This window comes from Galleria mellonella, unplaced genomic scaffold (genome assembly GCF_026898425.1).
Source record: "Galleria mellonella isolate WM207_F2 unplaced genomic scaffold, CSIRO_AGI_GalMel_v1 utg173, whole genome shotgun sequence".
Classification (NCBI taxonomy): Eukaryota; Metazoa; Arthropoda; class Insecta; order Lepidoptera; family Pyralidae; genus Galleria; species Galleria mellonella.
The window spans coordinates 8,178,488-8,196,149 of NW_026442016.1; the positions used below are offsets into that span (position 1 = coordinate 8,178,488).

Genomic DNA, 17,662 nt, shown 5'->3' on the forward strand with positions numbered 1-17,662 from the left:
CGCCGGATCAGCGATTAATGCTTTACAAATCGCAAATCCGGTCCCATATGGAGTATGGCTGTCACTTATGGGCGGGAGCACCTAGATACCAGCTTGAACCCTTCGACTCAGTGCAACGACGAGCTATGAGAATTGTCGATGATCCCATGCTTGCAAGCGGTATCGAACCCTTAAGTCTTAGGAGAGATTTTGCCTCACTCTGCGTGTTCTACCGCTTATATAACGGATTGTGCTCAGAGGAATTATTCAATATGATGCCTACGGCCACTTTCTATCATCGTACGGCTCGCCATCGACAGGGAGTTCACCCTCATACCTTACAGCCTAAATGGTCGCGTACAACGCGGTTTCAGAGATGCTTTCACCCACGAACACTCAGGTTATGGAATGGGAGTTCATTCCATATCCTGAGTGTTCGTGGGTGAAAGCATCTCCGAGGTTTTCCCGAGAGACTACAGCATGGGGTTCTTCAAAAGGGGGGTAAAAAGGTTTCTTCAGGGTCGGCAACGCGCGCGTAATACCTCTGGTATTGCAGGCGTTCATAGGCTACGGTAACCGCTTACCATCAGGTGAGCCTTATGCTTGTTTGCCACCTCAGTGGTATAAAAAAAAATATCTTAAGCCCAGCCCGATACCTAGTTATTGCATTTGTATATACTCAGTCTGCTTGATGGCAGAAAAAAAAACAGTGAATTTATCTCTAGAGTTGTATATTATAAAACTCACACGGAGGAAGATGTTAAATAAATTAGTGCCAACATTAATTATGTTCACAACGAAAACGTATATAATTTAATTCCATCAATGTTTCCAAGTAGTTCTGGTTTAAAGCAAATATTTGTCCAATATAAATTAGTAGGTGTAATTTTTAACCATAAGCCCGTAGAAGATAGCACAGCAGCAAAGTGCCGTGGTTAATCCTTTTGATACAAAATGCTATCAATTAATTTATTTGTAATATTTAACAATTATTACAACATTAATTGTTGTAATAATTAATTTTTGTTGTCTTACTTTGAGTTATTGTATAGCAGTTTTATCACAACTTATCATTTTATCATAAAAAAAAAATAACTCTGAAATTTACATTAAATTATTTATATGCTAGTGAATAATCGACCACATTTCGCTGTACACATTCAAAAGCATGATAGACTAACTCAGATTCTTAAATTCTTCTTTGATATGATTCTTGAACAATTTATTTATTTAAAATTTAATGTACAGTGAAACTATGTACATATGGTGAATTTAACACGGGACGGTCTTCTCTACAGGTCCACCTTTGGACAAACCAAGAAATTAGTAGGTGGTGCATTATTGAGTTGAGGGAATACAAAAAGAAATATTTAATATATTCATATATTATAAACATTAATTAACCTAATATAAACATACATATAATATATTAAATAAATAAATATATAACTATATAAATAAGAACATATATAAATAAACACATAAATATTATTATAACAAACAATTAACTGTGTTAGAGAAGCAAATAAACAATCTATTATGATTGGAATTACTTTTGTTATTTTAGAATGCTAATATAATATGAACACGAATATCTGTAACACAAAACGAGGGCATTGCTGGTATATTGATTGATTTAGATACCTGAAAGTGCTGCAGGTAGCTATAAATTTAGCATTCGTTTCCTTGCCATTCTGAATAGTCTAGACCAACTAGGGCGGACTGAATCACTACTATACCAGTGTTAGAAAACTTTATTTAAAGCGTATCGTACTTGGTTTACTGCTATTTTAACGTGTATTCAAATATTTGTAAATGATCTACTCAAAATTATTATTTAAAATATTAAATAAATTATGTCTTTTGTTTATAAGGAAGTATTGTTATAAAAAATCATGGGTAAATTTTTCTCTAATAACATTTCAGAACAAAACCAATTAACGTACATACGAATGGAAATAGTAATATACTTATGACAATGTTTTTGATTTGCATGTTGATAAAAAACAGACATATATTTATATATACACGAGTATATATACGACAATGCATACAGTATTGGTAAATATTCTCTGTGTGTATTTGTTATCAATCTTGTAAAAATTTAAAGGCTACGATACATTAGTGACATAGACAAAGACTTCAAACTTATTTCCGTCAAGAGTCCTAAAATATATAATAGGCTTGTAAATCAAACTCAGCAGTCATCTACATCACAACCATAACTGGGGTTTTATCGATTGTTGATTTAAACGACTTATCGTTCGTTCAGAGTGAGGGACGTTGATATGTACGCGTTGTCACGGGCTGGGCATTAAAGAGATACTGCGCAGCATAAATTTACCAGTTGGATTTGTGAATTAAGTGGGCTTTTATTTGTTGTGTCACGTGCCGCGGAAGGGCATTCAGATCCTGTGCCTATTTAGCCCCTAATAAAGTTTCAAACCTCCCTTTTCATTCCATTGAAAGGAAACCAACATGTCCCAGTCTCGCCGAAGCCAAATTATTATTTACTTCTTATTTGATAGTAAATATTTTTTCGGGCGGCCCCGTAACCCCAATTCGTTTTTCTAATTCTGAGGTGGATTTCACTCGAAATAGGTAAAGGGTTCACACATACTGTCAGCGGTTGCAATTTCCTTTTGTGGCGTTCATTCGTTAAATTTTCATCGGCCGGCAGGGCGGATCTCCGTTCACGAGCTTCATTATTTAATTTGTACCGGATATTTCACGTTCATACATTAAACATTATGGACTAAATTGTTAAGTTTATATTCAGTATTAAATGGTACATCAGGGTTTTGTAAATTAACCACATCTGTTAGTTGAACTGCATGTAAACTAAGTCAATGATCAAGGACATTGTTTATAAATAATACATAATATTTAGTTAGATACTAATCCTTATAATTAGTTTATAAAAATTGAATATAAATACATTTGTAGAACTGTAGGAATGTCGAGTGTCACATTTACTACCACCGAAACAACTGTACAAATGCTACTGACTAACACATCTGAGATTACAATTGTGAGTATACAGTGATAGCATAAAATTTTCCTCATAAAAATTAAAACATACGTTTATTAGATTTATTTTATTTCTCTCTTTTCTAAATTCTTCTAAATTCAATGACAGTTACTTATATAATTAAATTTATAGACTTACTCGTATATAATTAAATTAATATAAAACCCACATTACTCGCTGATAATGTAGCTTTCTATAGATGAAACAGTCTTTAAAATAGGTTTAGGAAAATGGGAGGGAGGTATTGTTAGTAGTGTGGACTACCAGTCCCATTTTTAGCACATATACTCTATCAGGTCGACTCCCACGTAACCCCCCCTGGAAACCATCTTATTGGATTCCAGATATATTCATCACGATGAGCTGGCCTGCTTCTTTCATTCTTACCTATCATTCCTCAGTGGTACCCCACCAACATATACCGTTAGCGCAGGCGGGGTTACCATTCCATTATCATTCATAAAAACAACGGTTTAGGATTTTTTGAGTTTATTAATATTATAAATAGGAAAAATTTTGATTGTTTCAAATCTTTCATCAAAACTTTCCTATTTATAATATTCATATAGATATGTATTTATATGATTATTTTTCGTTTTGAAGACAGTCATACGTGATAGTGAAATTGCTGTTTGTGAAGATCTAACATATTCGTCCTCGGGAATAACAATGTATGACACAGTCCTTTGGGTATCATAGTGTAATTACTTTCAATCATGTATCTGTCAGCTCGTTTGTCATTCTAAGTGGTACATGAACCGAATAATTTAGCTACTTTCCAAAACACGTCAGCTTATAAAAAAATATTTTCTTTTTACCACATCTTAGTAACTCAGGATTATACCCAAATATCTTACAATTCATCTAATCTGTGGGACATACCGTGCCAATCTTTTACACTTTTTACACAACACTTGACTTCGGACTTCCACAAACCTTAGTTGACCAAACCCTCACTTAAGTTCCTTGAGCGATTGTCATCGAGGTCGAGTGCTAATAGCTGAATTAACGTTCTTTCCGAGTCACGGAGTGGAATCTGTTTGTATCCGTACTTGAAACAAGTATTTGGAAAGTAAAACAAATGTTTGTTCCAATTAGGAAAATCAAAGCTTAGCTGTAGGTCAGCCGGTTGCCAGTTCATCGTGCTCGTTATTTTTCATATCACTAAATAAGTCGCGTGAAAATATCATGTGAGTTATCATTTAAAATTCATGGCGATCGAATGTTAACTACAAATATTTTTCTGTTACTGGCAAATAAATGATGAACGATGTATGTTGTACAATTATAAAGCTGGTGAAGTGAGAGTAAAATTGCATTTCGTCAGTTTTATATCGATATATATTAAATAAACAACTAACAAAATGTTATTTTATTTTTATTTATTTTTTTATTGTATCAATCGAATTTAAAAAGGAAGTTTTTATTTCAAGTATATTTTAATGCCAGTAATGTGAAAAACTGGTAGCAATATCGGGATATTGTCGACAATTATACAATGATTATATTTCAACAGATAACGTTTAAATATTGATCTTGTACTAATATTGTCTCGAAAGAATTCCGTAAATTTGCCCTAAAATTTTAAGTTCACATATGATAATATGAAGAACCCCTACTGCCTTTATTTATTTAAAAATATAGTAAAATGCCATTAAATATTTATTACATTTTCTGTCAACTCTATATTTTGTTAAAATGTTTTCTATATCTAAAATATTTATATAGGCATACATGCAGTGATTATAGTATATATAATCACTGCATGTATACCAAAAATAAATACTTGTAAAACGATTTGAATGATAGGGATTACCTATAACGGGATATTAATAACGCCCAGACTGACAGGTAGAGAACAGAGGTGAAAGACATTGAGCGCCTCCGGTATTGCATATTTTATAACTGCTATTTTTATCATTTACATGAATAAAATAGTAGATATAACATTATCAAATAATCTAATGAATTTTAACAAATTCAAAATTAATAATAAATTAGAAGAGATATACACAGTTATGTTCCTGAAGATTACACCTCAAAAAGTGGAGCATGTTTTGTCTTAACATGCCATATAGAAGTGATGTATTTCATTGGGTTTTCTACTTTTGAATTGCAAGCATACAAAGTAGCGAACAAAAATTAATAATATATTATAATATTATAACTGCTCAAGTTTATTTCATATGGGAACCCATTTATAATGTAATATTATGTACTTTTAACATGTTAAATATATTAAAAATTAATATATCTAATTTAATGAAATAATTATATACTCGTATATTGATAATTTATATACGTTAAATATTTTTTTTATATTCACTAACACTAACTGTGAGTAAAGTGACAGTTTCTATTTTCTTTTTTCGTGATAATGGACAACCGCGATTTCTGTGACCTAGATCTTGCGAGCTGAAAGCGTGGGTAGAATACTGCACCGTGTAGAGTCAAACCGATGTTAACAGTAGTTTAATTCACTATTACTAATATTTTAAAACTATATGACAACACAATAATACTTGTCATTATAGTGTAAAAAGCAATACGGATACAAAAATAATAAACATATCTATATAATACAATTTATTATAAGAAACAGATTCGTAGATTAGATTTTGAATGTAATCTCTAATTACACTTTAAACCGACTTAAAAAAGAACGAGGTTCTTTATTCGGTTGCATTTTATTATATTTGTTACCTAATAACTTCGCTAATTGTAAACCGATTTGAAAAATTCTTTTTTTATCGGAAAGGATATACTTAAAGATTTTGATAAAATTTCTATGGGAGCAATATAGAAATTTTGTTAAAATGACATTGTTATTTAGTTTTCAAATTAAAATAACTGGTTTTGCTATAACTGAAGCTGTTTTTGTTTTGGGAAACACAATTTTAAGTTATAATTTAATCATAGTATTCCGTAGCCTATGAACTCATGCAATAGAAGGAGTATCACAAATTCACTGTGTCACGAACCCAACAATTTCACTGTCATAAATCAAACTTCAAGCTCCGAAATAGAATTATGCAAGCAATTCAAAGTTGTAGTAATATGTTAATATATACATCTTATATACTCACATATGTATCTAATACATACTAATAATTTCAAATATTTCTATTTTGATGTCTAAGTCGATAAGGTATCTACATTGGCATTTTTCAATAAATATTCCTTATACAAAAATGGACTCATTACAATCTTATTAGGTGTATAAAAAAATGTTTCAGTGCAATACAGAGCCAATCATTAAATTATATTTTTTCTTCTTGATAAATGACACACAATACGATCACGTTCTGCAGCCCTGAGGAACGTGACTATGATGATGTATCCATTCTTCAGACTCGTTATTCCTCATTACGCTTTCGTGATGGTGATTCTTGAAATGTCTGTCCATTGAATCCGGTAAAATGTCGTTATCTAATAAAAGAAAAAATGTAAAAGATAAATAATAATGCACTAGTTTAAAATTATAATTTTCTTTCAATAGAGTTACGAATCTCTTCTCTTTCTCTGGAATATTCATCATAGTCCGTTTTTCAGGTGACCATTACTATTGATTACTATGTCTTCACGATATATAGGCATTTCTATATTATATAAGACTTGAAGGTCTTATATATGTATCATGCAGTATTTTTAGCATGATCCCGGAATAAACAAACAGACCGATAGACAGAGAAAATTGTTTTGACATCTATTGTTCTTATTAATACTCTTCATATTAATTTTGCTTAAATATCTCTAATATTAACAATCTAGTTACAATTTCATTATGTTATTATATTATAACCTATATTAATTAGTATAAGGTTAGATACCAGTCAGTCTGATCGTCTGTTTCAAAGCTAATTTAGATTGCAGATTAATTTGTGTGAACTGTAACCAATGGTAATCAGAGAGACGATTCTAGAAATTGTATGGAAACGGACTACTGTTCAAAGCACGATTGATTTTAGAGCCATATGTCTGAGTGCTTACTGTATAGAACCCACTAAAGAAGTCTATTATAACTACAAGGCTGTATCGAATCTATAACTTATGAACAGATAAAATATTTTTCTATTTAAGACACGCAAACTCTATGGAAAAATATTGAATATCAGTATTTTCTTTAACTTGATTTTAGGCAAAATATATAAATTATTTTTAACAGTTTTTTATACATAAATAGAATTAATGTCGTAACATATTACTAGTAGTAGAGTTACTTTGATAAATTTCAAATACATCAAATATTCACTAAAATATAGTCAATTATAAATAGTATTAACAAAATAAAAATATGTATATAAAAAAGAGAATGGACCGAATAAAACGTTTATTATAGACAGTAAACTTCAAAATAACATATCAACACATCGTAAGATTCAAACCACACGCAAGTACGTCTAATAATATGAATATTTTATTGAATACCTCAGTAATACTTTAGGGTTCACAAATATTTTATTTATAGCCTACGTAATCCTCTGACGCGTTTACAGATCCTTCCACGGGCAATAAAAACAACCAACTATACAAAACACAAAAATGTGACGGCGAAAACGGGTGGACACGTAAAAGATTTCAGGGAACGACCTAAGATAAGCTCATACACGTTTACATGAGTAAAAAGTCGGGTGTTCGGGTAGCAAAATCCGATTCGTCATAAAAGTATAATAATAGTGGGTCGGGGGTGCCGCAACAACAGCGGTGACCTGCCGGCTACAGAGCGCGCGCCGCCGCGGCAGTCTTCTGTGGAGCTTTCTAATGACCTCAAGCGTTCTACGTTGCGCGCCAATACACATTAAACTACATTAAAAGAGTTAAAAACTTATATGTTATTGAAATCCAGCTTGTTTCACGCGTGGTGAACCTTTAGTGCGGCAAGGACAGGCGCACTCCGGTCTCTCCCTGCGCCTCGGCGTTGACGCGCAAAAATGGACCTTAAGCGTATGAGAATAAATGTGTTTTGTAATTAGCCAGACGCGTATGTCAGCGCAAACGAAAATCTAGGTGAGTGTATAAATATTTCATTATAACAACTTTTGTTGGAAATTTAGTTAGAAGAGTAAATGTGTTTGTGACTGAAATTAACATTGTATGTCTATTCACTAACTTTAATGTAGGTACCATGCTTAGTAATTTATTATTTTAGCTAATTGTTACCTGGAACTACGTTGTTAACTTGTAAAATGTAGTGCAATGTAATTAACTCAATGTAGGAGTAATATAAATATGAAAACAGTAATCATAATTCATGGCATAATAATGTTATGTACATAGTAATGTCAAAGTTATATATATGTTGTACTATTTACTGTTACATTGAATTGAGATCTATATACATATCATTGCCTAAGAAGTAAAATATCTTTTGTAGTACACAAAAGAAATAAAATAAGTACTTATCATTTGTATTTAATTTGAAGATATTATTGTAAAGAGTCCTCCTTATTGTAATATAATTTTGATAGTATTTTTTTATATTTAATAACAATTATAATATATAAATATAATTGATATACGCGTGTACTTATATATGTCTGGTTTTTGTTATTTTTATTTCTTTACTTTTATTAATACATTTAATTCTGATTATCGCTTATCAGTGACATAATACTATATATTTCCTTTAATATAAAGACAGTCATAAAAGTGATATCCATTGTAACCACGAATTTAGCTATTAAAAATAAGTAAATAAATTATCAAATATAGTTCTCTACTAAAATTATGTCGCTGTCTCAAGCAGTATATTAGGAAGTTCTATAACTATACCATAAGAATCTAATATTGTCTCACTGCTGAACATTGCTATTTATACATTGAGGATCATCATCCTCATCATTTCAGCCACTATCCATCCACTGCTGGATAGAGGCCTCTCCCATAGATTGCCATAAAGAATGGTCCTGAGCCACTTGCATCCACTGGCTCCCTGCTCTGTATTTAAGGTCATCACTCCATGTAATGGGAGGTGGTCCTACACTGCGTTTGCCCGTACAAGGTCCCCACTCAATCGCCAACTTCCCCATCGGTTGTCAGTTCTTCGAGCTATGTGACTAGCTCATTGTCACTACAGTTTGTTTTTCCTTCGGACTATGTCAGTTACTTTGGTTCTTTTGCAGATATCCTCGTTTTGGATTTTATCACGCAAAGAAACTCCGAGCATAGCCCTCTTCATAGCCCGCTGAATAATTTGAAGAAGATTTTAAAGGAGGATATGTTTCTATTATTACCATGCTAAGCAACTTAGAATAGGGTTTTATTTTGATAGTTTCTTCTCTTACGCTATTTTATTTTATTCCCTGTGTGTTGCATTCCATTAGCTATTTTTTACAACTCTTTGGGAATAAGAAATAGTGGTTACATGTGGGATAGGTAAGGAAAGTAAGAATGGAGACTTTAATAAGTTAGTGATAAGTATCAAATAAGGCAATTTTTAGAAACTTATAATTTTTCATGTAATTCATTCTGTGTTTTCCAATGGAGCCATCTTTGTTTATAGGCAACGAGGTACCTTCATCAATCAATCTTTCCTATTCGTAGAATAAATAAATATTGTAAGTTGATATATATATATTATATATTCAAGCGGGTTTGTGAAAATATAGATATACAGTTATCTACGTAATTTGGCCTAACATACTACCGAGTGTCAGTATTTTATCTGAATGTACACTCTGAGTAGGAAAAATTTTACTCTATTTATAATCCTTCTAATACACTCGTAATGTAAAAGTTTGCGATGTTTGAAGATGTTTGCATGATTACTCAATAACGAATAAACGGTTGATCGGATTTAGATTAAAATTGGCACAGAAATAGACTTTTTTATATTAGTACGTACGATACTTTTTATTCTGCTGGTACATTTGGATAATTTTCAATTTCAATCCACACTTGTCTATTAGATAAATAAAATTTTCATTTCATTTTACTTTCCGCATTTTGAAATTTGATAAACAAATCAAAGTTTATATCAATACTATTAATAATTTTATCTGAGCTGCATTGCTACATACTGAATATGTTAAAAAATGTTAACTCGTAATTCGATGGTGTAGAAAGACATGGACTTACTCCTACTGTGTTCCAAAAAAAATATGTCAGTCAATCCCTCGGATCTTTGCGCATATACTTAATACTTCACCTCGAAGCGTATGTATTCCAGAGGGGGACTGTACAAATCGTCTACGTCAGTACCTCGGTCACGCTCGTGTTTCTGTCGTCAAACATCAAGCACATACTTGCGTGGTTGTTTCGGATTGAAGAGTGATACAGTACCGAATCATAACGTCTTAATGTTTAAAAATGTCAACTCATAAGTACTATGAACATCATAGTGGATTCTGTGATATTCAACACTATAAGCGATTTTATACAATAAATACATGATCGTTACTAGTTCTACAAGGAAATTTGTACCTTAACCAACGAATATGGGATATGAAAGTAGTTGAGTTTTTGCCTACTAGTGGAACACTATAAGTTATTAATAATTTAAAAGTAACATATTTGTTAATTCTGTCAATATAATATAAAGTAAAATTTGTAACAATAAATTTTTAATATATACTTTGTATAACATTAGTTTATAATGTTATAAAAGGTATATTTCCTTATTATGATGTGTTAATTAGATTCATTTTATTTCTTATACATTAATAGTCTGTCCATGTAAATGGATAATTTGTAAAGGTGAACTTATTGGGTCACATCTGAAAGGGAAATGGGTCCATTTTCTTACCTTTCAGTTGCAGATGACGACTTAACCAGCACACGAGGTAACGACAAGGGTAAAATGAACATGCCTGTCGATCTTCTTTTATGCAAAGGGAATAGTTAATTAAAGATTTTTGTTCAAGAAGTTGACTTAATACATTATATACACTATATAAAAAATGTATTTAGTATTTAATTATGTTAAATCTAATAATATACATACATAATCTTCACTAACGACTTCATCCACATGCATACGAAAAAAGTAATCTATGTTCTTCTTAATTCCAAATACTATTTTTAAACTAAATTTCATAGTGATTGGTAAAACCAATAAGGCACCAAGAGACAACCAATAAACTCACTTTCATATTTATAATGTTAAAATAAAAAGTTAATGCTATTTATATTATAAATGCGAAAATTTATAACGATTGTTGGATCAATGTTTGTTACTTTTCTACGCAAAACTCACTAAATTGATTTAAATGATTTTTTTTTACACAAGTACGTTATATTCTAACATAGCACGTAGAACACTTTATATCAGTATATATATGAATCAGTTTCATGCGGGTGAAGCCGCGGGATATAGGTAATAAATTATAAAATAATTCTGTTGTTATTTATTATTTTGTGTTCTTACCAATACCGCTACTAAATAAAATAAAAAGATTATTAAAAAAAAAGAAATATAGACATTGCAATAAAGTTGTTGTTAAATATAAAAAAATTACTGATACAAATAAACATATATTCCATCCCAAAAAAACAAATTGTTATTTAACTAAATCAATCCATTATTATTATTTATATATGTATATATTGTATGCAATATCTCCCTTTTTATGAGGGTAAAATGTTTAGCTATGCAGGCCTTAACCATGCATGGTTGACTCTAAATTATATAAGGACGATGACATTGACGATGAAAGAATTTTTCTAACAATGTGACAGGTAAACAAATCTATTGTACGGAAAGAAATTTGTAAAACATCTGAATGCTTGCGAGATTTTTCGGTACGATTGCTGTAGATGATAATTCTATGGGTATTATGTGGATGGTGTGCGCTTTCCATTATTAATATTACATTAATATTAATAGAACAAAACGTTATTTATCCATTATTATTTGCCCATATTTATAGCGAAATAATGTATAATAATGTCTGTAATTATAACGTTTGTATTTGTGTCGTCTCGGCATAGAATGGGCCACCTCTCCCTTTCCCGTGGGTATCGATTAAATAGGCGACTAAGGGAACTTGTTAATTGAGGGATGGGTAGCAGCATCTCTCTTAAAACATCACCAAAGCCAAATGTGATTGTCAATCTGCCTGCCATGTCACGTTTGGCAGGCGGATTGACAACCACTGGCAGCCTCCAATAGAGGAAGGCCTATGTTCAGCATTTTTTTAATAAATTTGAACTCCTCAAAGTTAATAAGTCTTATAAATTTAAAATTACAAAGAAGGCCTTATAATTACTAATTTTGAACGACATAATAAGTATTCTTAAAATGTTATATTCAAAACAATGACGTAATTTTTTTGTTTCAGGTTGAAAAACAAGCGTGAATAGAATGTTCAAAACATTAAGTATAATGTAACTATGAAAAAGATTTTATGCTTCGGGACAGGGAAAAATTATGGCGACGTTTTGCAAATTATTTCATTATTACTGGTTCTACCCACCATTTTGCGAGCTCAAAATACCCTGGGGTGTCCTGACTTAATAAGAAGCAATAAATGTTCGTGTTATACATTTGAAGACGGTAAGGTTGCTTTTTATTAAAACAGGCACCTAAAACGATGTCATATTAAATTAACGAAATATTTTCTTGCAGGATTATTTCTCGATTGCCAAGACACGGTGTTAAAAGATGTAAAAAATGCCCTTAAACGTGTATCAGATATACATTCGTTATCTATATTCGATCTCGACGACAACGAAGAAGCTTTAGGATCCCATTTCATACCTCAAGGCGTTTGCATAAAGCACATTCACGTGTCAAGAACAAGCATAAGGGATGTTGGTGACGACACTTTTATGCCATTGAGAAAGTGCCTTCAAACCTTGAGCATCGTATCGAGCAAAATTAGATATATACCACAAAAATCGTTCGCTGGGATGCTTAAATTGATGTCAATAGACCTAAGTTCTAATTACATTGAGGATATACCCAGTTACAGCTTTTACGGTCTTCCGCTAATGAAATTGAACATAAAAGGAAATGTGATACGTGATATATCTGCTTCTGCTTTTTCTAGTTTAGAACTTTCCCTCTCAGAAATTGATTTGAGTGAAAATAATCTAACAGCGTTCCCGATAGCATCTCTTTCGAAATTAAGACATTTACGTTCATTGAGACTAGCGTGGAATGAGATGTCTTCTTTTCCTAGTGTGGAAAATTCAGATTTAATATCATTAGAGTACCTGGACCTGAATTCCAATAATTTTGAATTTATTTCAGAAGACTGCCTAAAATTTTGTCCGTCCCTGATTACGTTATCGTTTCATTTTAACTTTATAAACAACATACACTATCGAGCTTTTTACTCATTAATTAGCTTGAAATCTCTAGATTTAAGCCACAATAGAATCAAAATATTAAATCCCAATCTGTTTCAGAACAACAAAAATTTAGTATTTATAGATTTGAGTCATAACCATTTGCATCACATAAATGGACTATTCTGTAATTTACCATCTCTTAATGAAGTATATTTAAGTCATAATAATATTCTGGATGTGCCAATAGATTCCTTTCTTAATTCTAATAAAATTAGTGCAATAAATTTAGATAAAAATTGTATAAGCAATATAAATAGTGAGAGCTTTAGTAATTTAATAAGTCTAGGAAAGCTGCGATTAGACTTTAACTACCTAAATCAAGTGCCACAAAATATTTTTATAAACAATAATAACGTAGTAAAGTTAAGATTAGACAATAATAATTTTGTAGAAATAAATAATAATACCTTTCAATCTTTAATAAATATTAATGAAATTAGATTGAACAACAATAAATTAAAATTTATATCAAAATATCATTTTACAAAATCCTTAAAAGTAGAAGAGATATATTTGAATCATAATGAAATTAATTTTATTGAAGCAGGAGCGTTTATAAAAATGTCGAATTTAAAATTTCTCAGTCTTCATCATAATTTTCTTTTAGATTTTAATGATGTTTTACCGAAAATCCATTCAAACTTACTCACTCTCCATCTAGATTCAAACTCGTTATCATTATTGAGTAATTTTATGTTTCATTCTCAAGAAAAATTAAACCATTTAAGTTTAAAAAACAATAAGTTTAAATTTTTAACTCGAAGTACATTTCGAAACTTAAGCCGTATAACTCGACTTGAATTAAATAACAACGAATTTTCGATAGTTGAAGATTTTTCTTTTCAACATTTAAATTCAGCCCGATTCTTAAATCTACAGTATAATCATATACGTAATATTACAAATTATACGTTTTTTGGGTTAAGTGAATTAGAAGACCTAGACATTTCTCACAATAAAATTATTTTCGTCTCAGATATGGCTTTCGACACATTAAAAAAATTAAGAAGCTTAAATTTGTCATTCAATCCCCTTAAAATTCTCCAAAAAAATATTTTCCAAATAGGTTTACCATTAAGTTCACTATATTTAGATAATTGTGAGATTCAGTTAATTGAAAATGATACTTTTCATGGATTAAATAATCTAAAAATACTTTCTATCAAAAATAATTCATTAAAATCCAGCGATCTCTTATCTATAAACATACCAGGGTTAAAATATTTATATATGTCTTTCAATGTTCTAGATTATTTACCGATGCAATCTTTTTATCAACTTCCCCTTTTAGAAATATTATACATGGAACATTGCAATATAGAAAATATTATAGAAGGCACTTTCAAAAACAATAAAAATCTCTTGAGACTGAATATAGCACAGAATATTATAAGTTCTGTTCCACTGAAACTATTCGATACACAAAACTCTGTTTCCGAATTTAATATAAGTAATAATTTTTTAGATTACGTGCCGTATAATACGTTTAATAACTTGACACAAATTGAAACCTTAGATATAGCTGACAATTTATTACCCAGAATCGAGCTTAGTGGCTTTGAAAAATTAACTAAATTAAAATACTTAATTCTGAGAAAAAATGAAATTAAATCTATAACAGCTAGTAAAAAAATGGAATTTACTGACTTAATATCATTTGATGTGAGTTACAACAGACTAAAAATTTTACCTTCAATTATATTCGAACTATTTCCAAATATACAAAATTTAAATATATCCTATAATGATATATTAAATTTTGATTTTTTATTATCTTACAAGAAAGCGGGAACTTCCTTAATGAATGTAGATATTAGTAAAAATCCTGCGGTCTCTTGGAGAACGTCACATAGAATAGACAATAATACGCTTGTAGCAAATTTCTACGAATTGCACATTTGTGCTACGAATATGTCAAATATTGATGATATCACATTTGAATTTTTTACAAGCTTACAACACCTTTATTTAAAATTTAACAAAATAAGACGTTTACCAATAAGTCCTTTTTCAAGATTATCTTTTCTAGAAAATTTAGATTTGAGTTATAATAGAATTTCACAACTCAAAACCAGCAATTTTCGTGGATTAACAAAATTAAGAACATTATGTTTATCTAATAACAACATTGAGTCAATGGAATCTTTTGCTGCAGAGTTGAGCAATTTAAAACTTTTAGATCTCTCCCACAACAAGTTACAAAACATTCTTAATGAAGATTTAATAAACTTGAAGGAACTTACAGTTTTGCATTTGAGTTATAATAATATCAAATATATATCAGTTACAGCTTTTAGAAACTTAAATAAGGTTATTAAAATTGATTTAGAACATAATAAACTTCAATCTTTACCATTAGAACTACTTAGCTCAGTAGAAAATCATGTCCAGGAGGTATATATAAAAGGTAAATGGAGTAATATGAGCACATAATTATATTATAAAATTACATAAGTAGCAATAGATTCTTCATTTTTTTTTTCAGATAACGTTCTTATATGCAATTGTCAAAAAGATAACACCTGGGTGTGGATTCAAGACCATCCTAAAATAATAAATTCAAAAACAGTAACATGTTTAAATGATGACTATCCAAAAGAAAAATGTGATGCTCCAATTATTTCTCAGTTATCTGTTGACAAACACAAGGACAGCTCTGTATCAGTCTCATGGTTTATTAGAAACCGTACAGCCATTAAAGCATTACAAATTTTGTACTACGGTGAAGATGTCCATACTGATGTAAGTTTTATAAAAAATAAATTATTTTAATTACTACATTACATTCGTAACAACCAATTTTCAAACATTAAACAAAATAATTTTCAGGTTAAATCAAAATTTTTGGATATGAACGAAGTTTCAACTCGTATCACCGATTTGGAACCAAACATGAACTATGTGGTCTGTGTGATTACTTTATATGAAGATCCTATTATTGCCAATGATGACCAAGAATTTGAGTTTAATAAAACTACGGAAATCGATTTAAATGTAACGGCGAGAATAACACAAGATATTGCTGCTGCAATACTAACTCAATCTCCTTCTAGCGAATGTGTTTCATTTAACACATTCCGTGAACAAATGACGAAAAAACATAAATCATCGAAACCGTTCCATATATCGCAAATACTTAATCGTCGAATGGGTTTAATAGTTGGTTGCTCGTTAGGTTTCGTCGTATTTTTTGTTATGGTGTCGGTACTGTTGTATACAAAAATTAAAGAAAGAAAAAGAATAGCAAAATCTGACCCAGCTTGGTCCGAGATGAATGATTATCATTCAATGCAAAGTAAAGAAGATGTATTGCAAAATTCTACCACAGCGTCTACTGATAATATATTATTAGGAATGACCAAAAATCGTAAACATTCATTAGATCATTTGAAATAGTCATAGAATAAAGTAGTAATATAAGTATTTATTACGTTCTGCTAGTTTAGAATGTTTTAGATAAAATGTTATTCTTAAGGGAACCATAAAATTCTAAATTACGTACTAATATTTAAATATGTTGAACCTATTATCAACCAACATGTTAATAGATGCTTAAATGTACGACTGTTCGCTTGTGAATAGATATAGAGTAGTAAGTAGTATATAGGTTATTTATTTATTTATAATCTATATAGATTTTTAAAATATATTATTTTAGTTACATAGAAAAACAATTATCAAATATAAATTATTGCCATAGTTACTTGTTATTTTATTTCTATTTAAATTTAAAAGTCAAATCAGAACTCTTTGTCCTACCTGTGTGCAAAAATGTAAGTTAAATGTTTAAGCTGAGCAGTTTAAAAGCCTATTAGAGTACATTTCTGTAGTCTGAAGGCTTAGAATTTCTGCAGATTGTTACTATATACTAATCAGCAGTTTTATAATAGGTTAAATGTTTAATGCTTTCTACAAGTTTGACTGATTAAACAAATTTATTTATGTTTTCTTTTCATATAGTCATTAAATTTTAATGGCAGAACAATGATCTCATTCTCAAGGGGTTGTTTAAATTCACACTGACACTGACCTGAATTTGAGGTGACCTCGTTTGCCAACATACTACTCGTATATCTCAAAGGTGAAAATCTGTATTGATATTAAAACCGAGAAAAAGACTTTAAATATTACTTTCAAAACGCATATTTCATCATCATCATCATATTAGCCATTATCTATCTATTACTGAACATAGGCCTCCTCCGAAGGTCGATTAACAACCAGAGGGAGACTTTGTGCAAAAGTCGATTGCTTGGGTACCTCTGTCCCATTCGTGTTCGTTGTCTACCATGAAGCAGTTGTGTTTGCATGGCTGTGTTTCGGTTTGAAGGGTGAAATATGGCGTGAATTCACAGGGTA

At 30.5% G+C, this 17,662-nt stretch overlaps 1 protein-coding gene and 1 long non-coding RNA gene across 3 annotated transcripts in view; one reads left to right on the forward strand and one right to left on the reverse strand.

Moving 5' to 3' along the window:
* Nucleotides 1–5,673: 5,673 nt before the first annotated feature.
* The window catches only part of LOC128200294 (uncharacterized), a 61,195-nt gene continuing 49,206 nt past the window's right edge, over nt 5,674–17,662 (reverse strand). Inside the window, exon 3 of the long non-coding RNA XR_008252660.1 lies at nt 5,674–6,439. This is a non-coding gene — a long non-coding RNA (uncharacterized LOC128200294). The remainder of the gene's footprint in view (nt 6,440–17,662) is intronic.
* LOC113515602 (chaoptin-like) lies at nt 7,718–17,006 on the forward strand. 2 transcript variants are annotated; one of them, XM_026899862.3, is made up of 5 exons: nt 7,718–8,017; nt 12,289–12,503; nt 12,576–15,710; nt 15,789–16,045; nt 16,133–17,006. In XM_026899862.3, the coding sequence occupies exons 2-5, from the start codon at nt 12,341–12,343 to the stop codon at nt 16,697–16,699; spliced, it is 4,122 nt and encodes a 1,373-aa protein (XP_026755663.2). In that variant the 5' UTR covers nt 7,718–8,017; nt 12,289–12,340; the 3' UTR covers nt 16,700–17,006. The 2 variants fall into 2 exon arrangements, with proteins under 2 accessions (XP_026755663.2, XP_052749315.1); XM_052893355.1 differs by lacking the exon at nt 12,576–15,710 and having other exon boundaries at nt 7,729–8,017.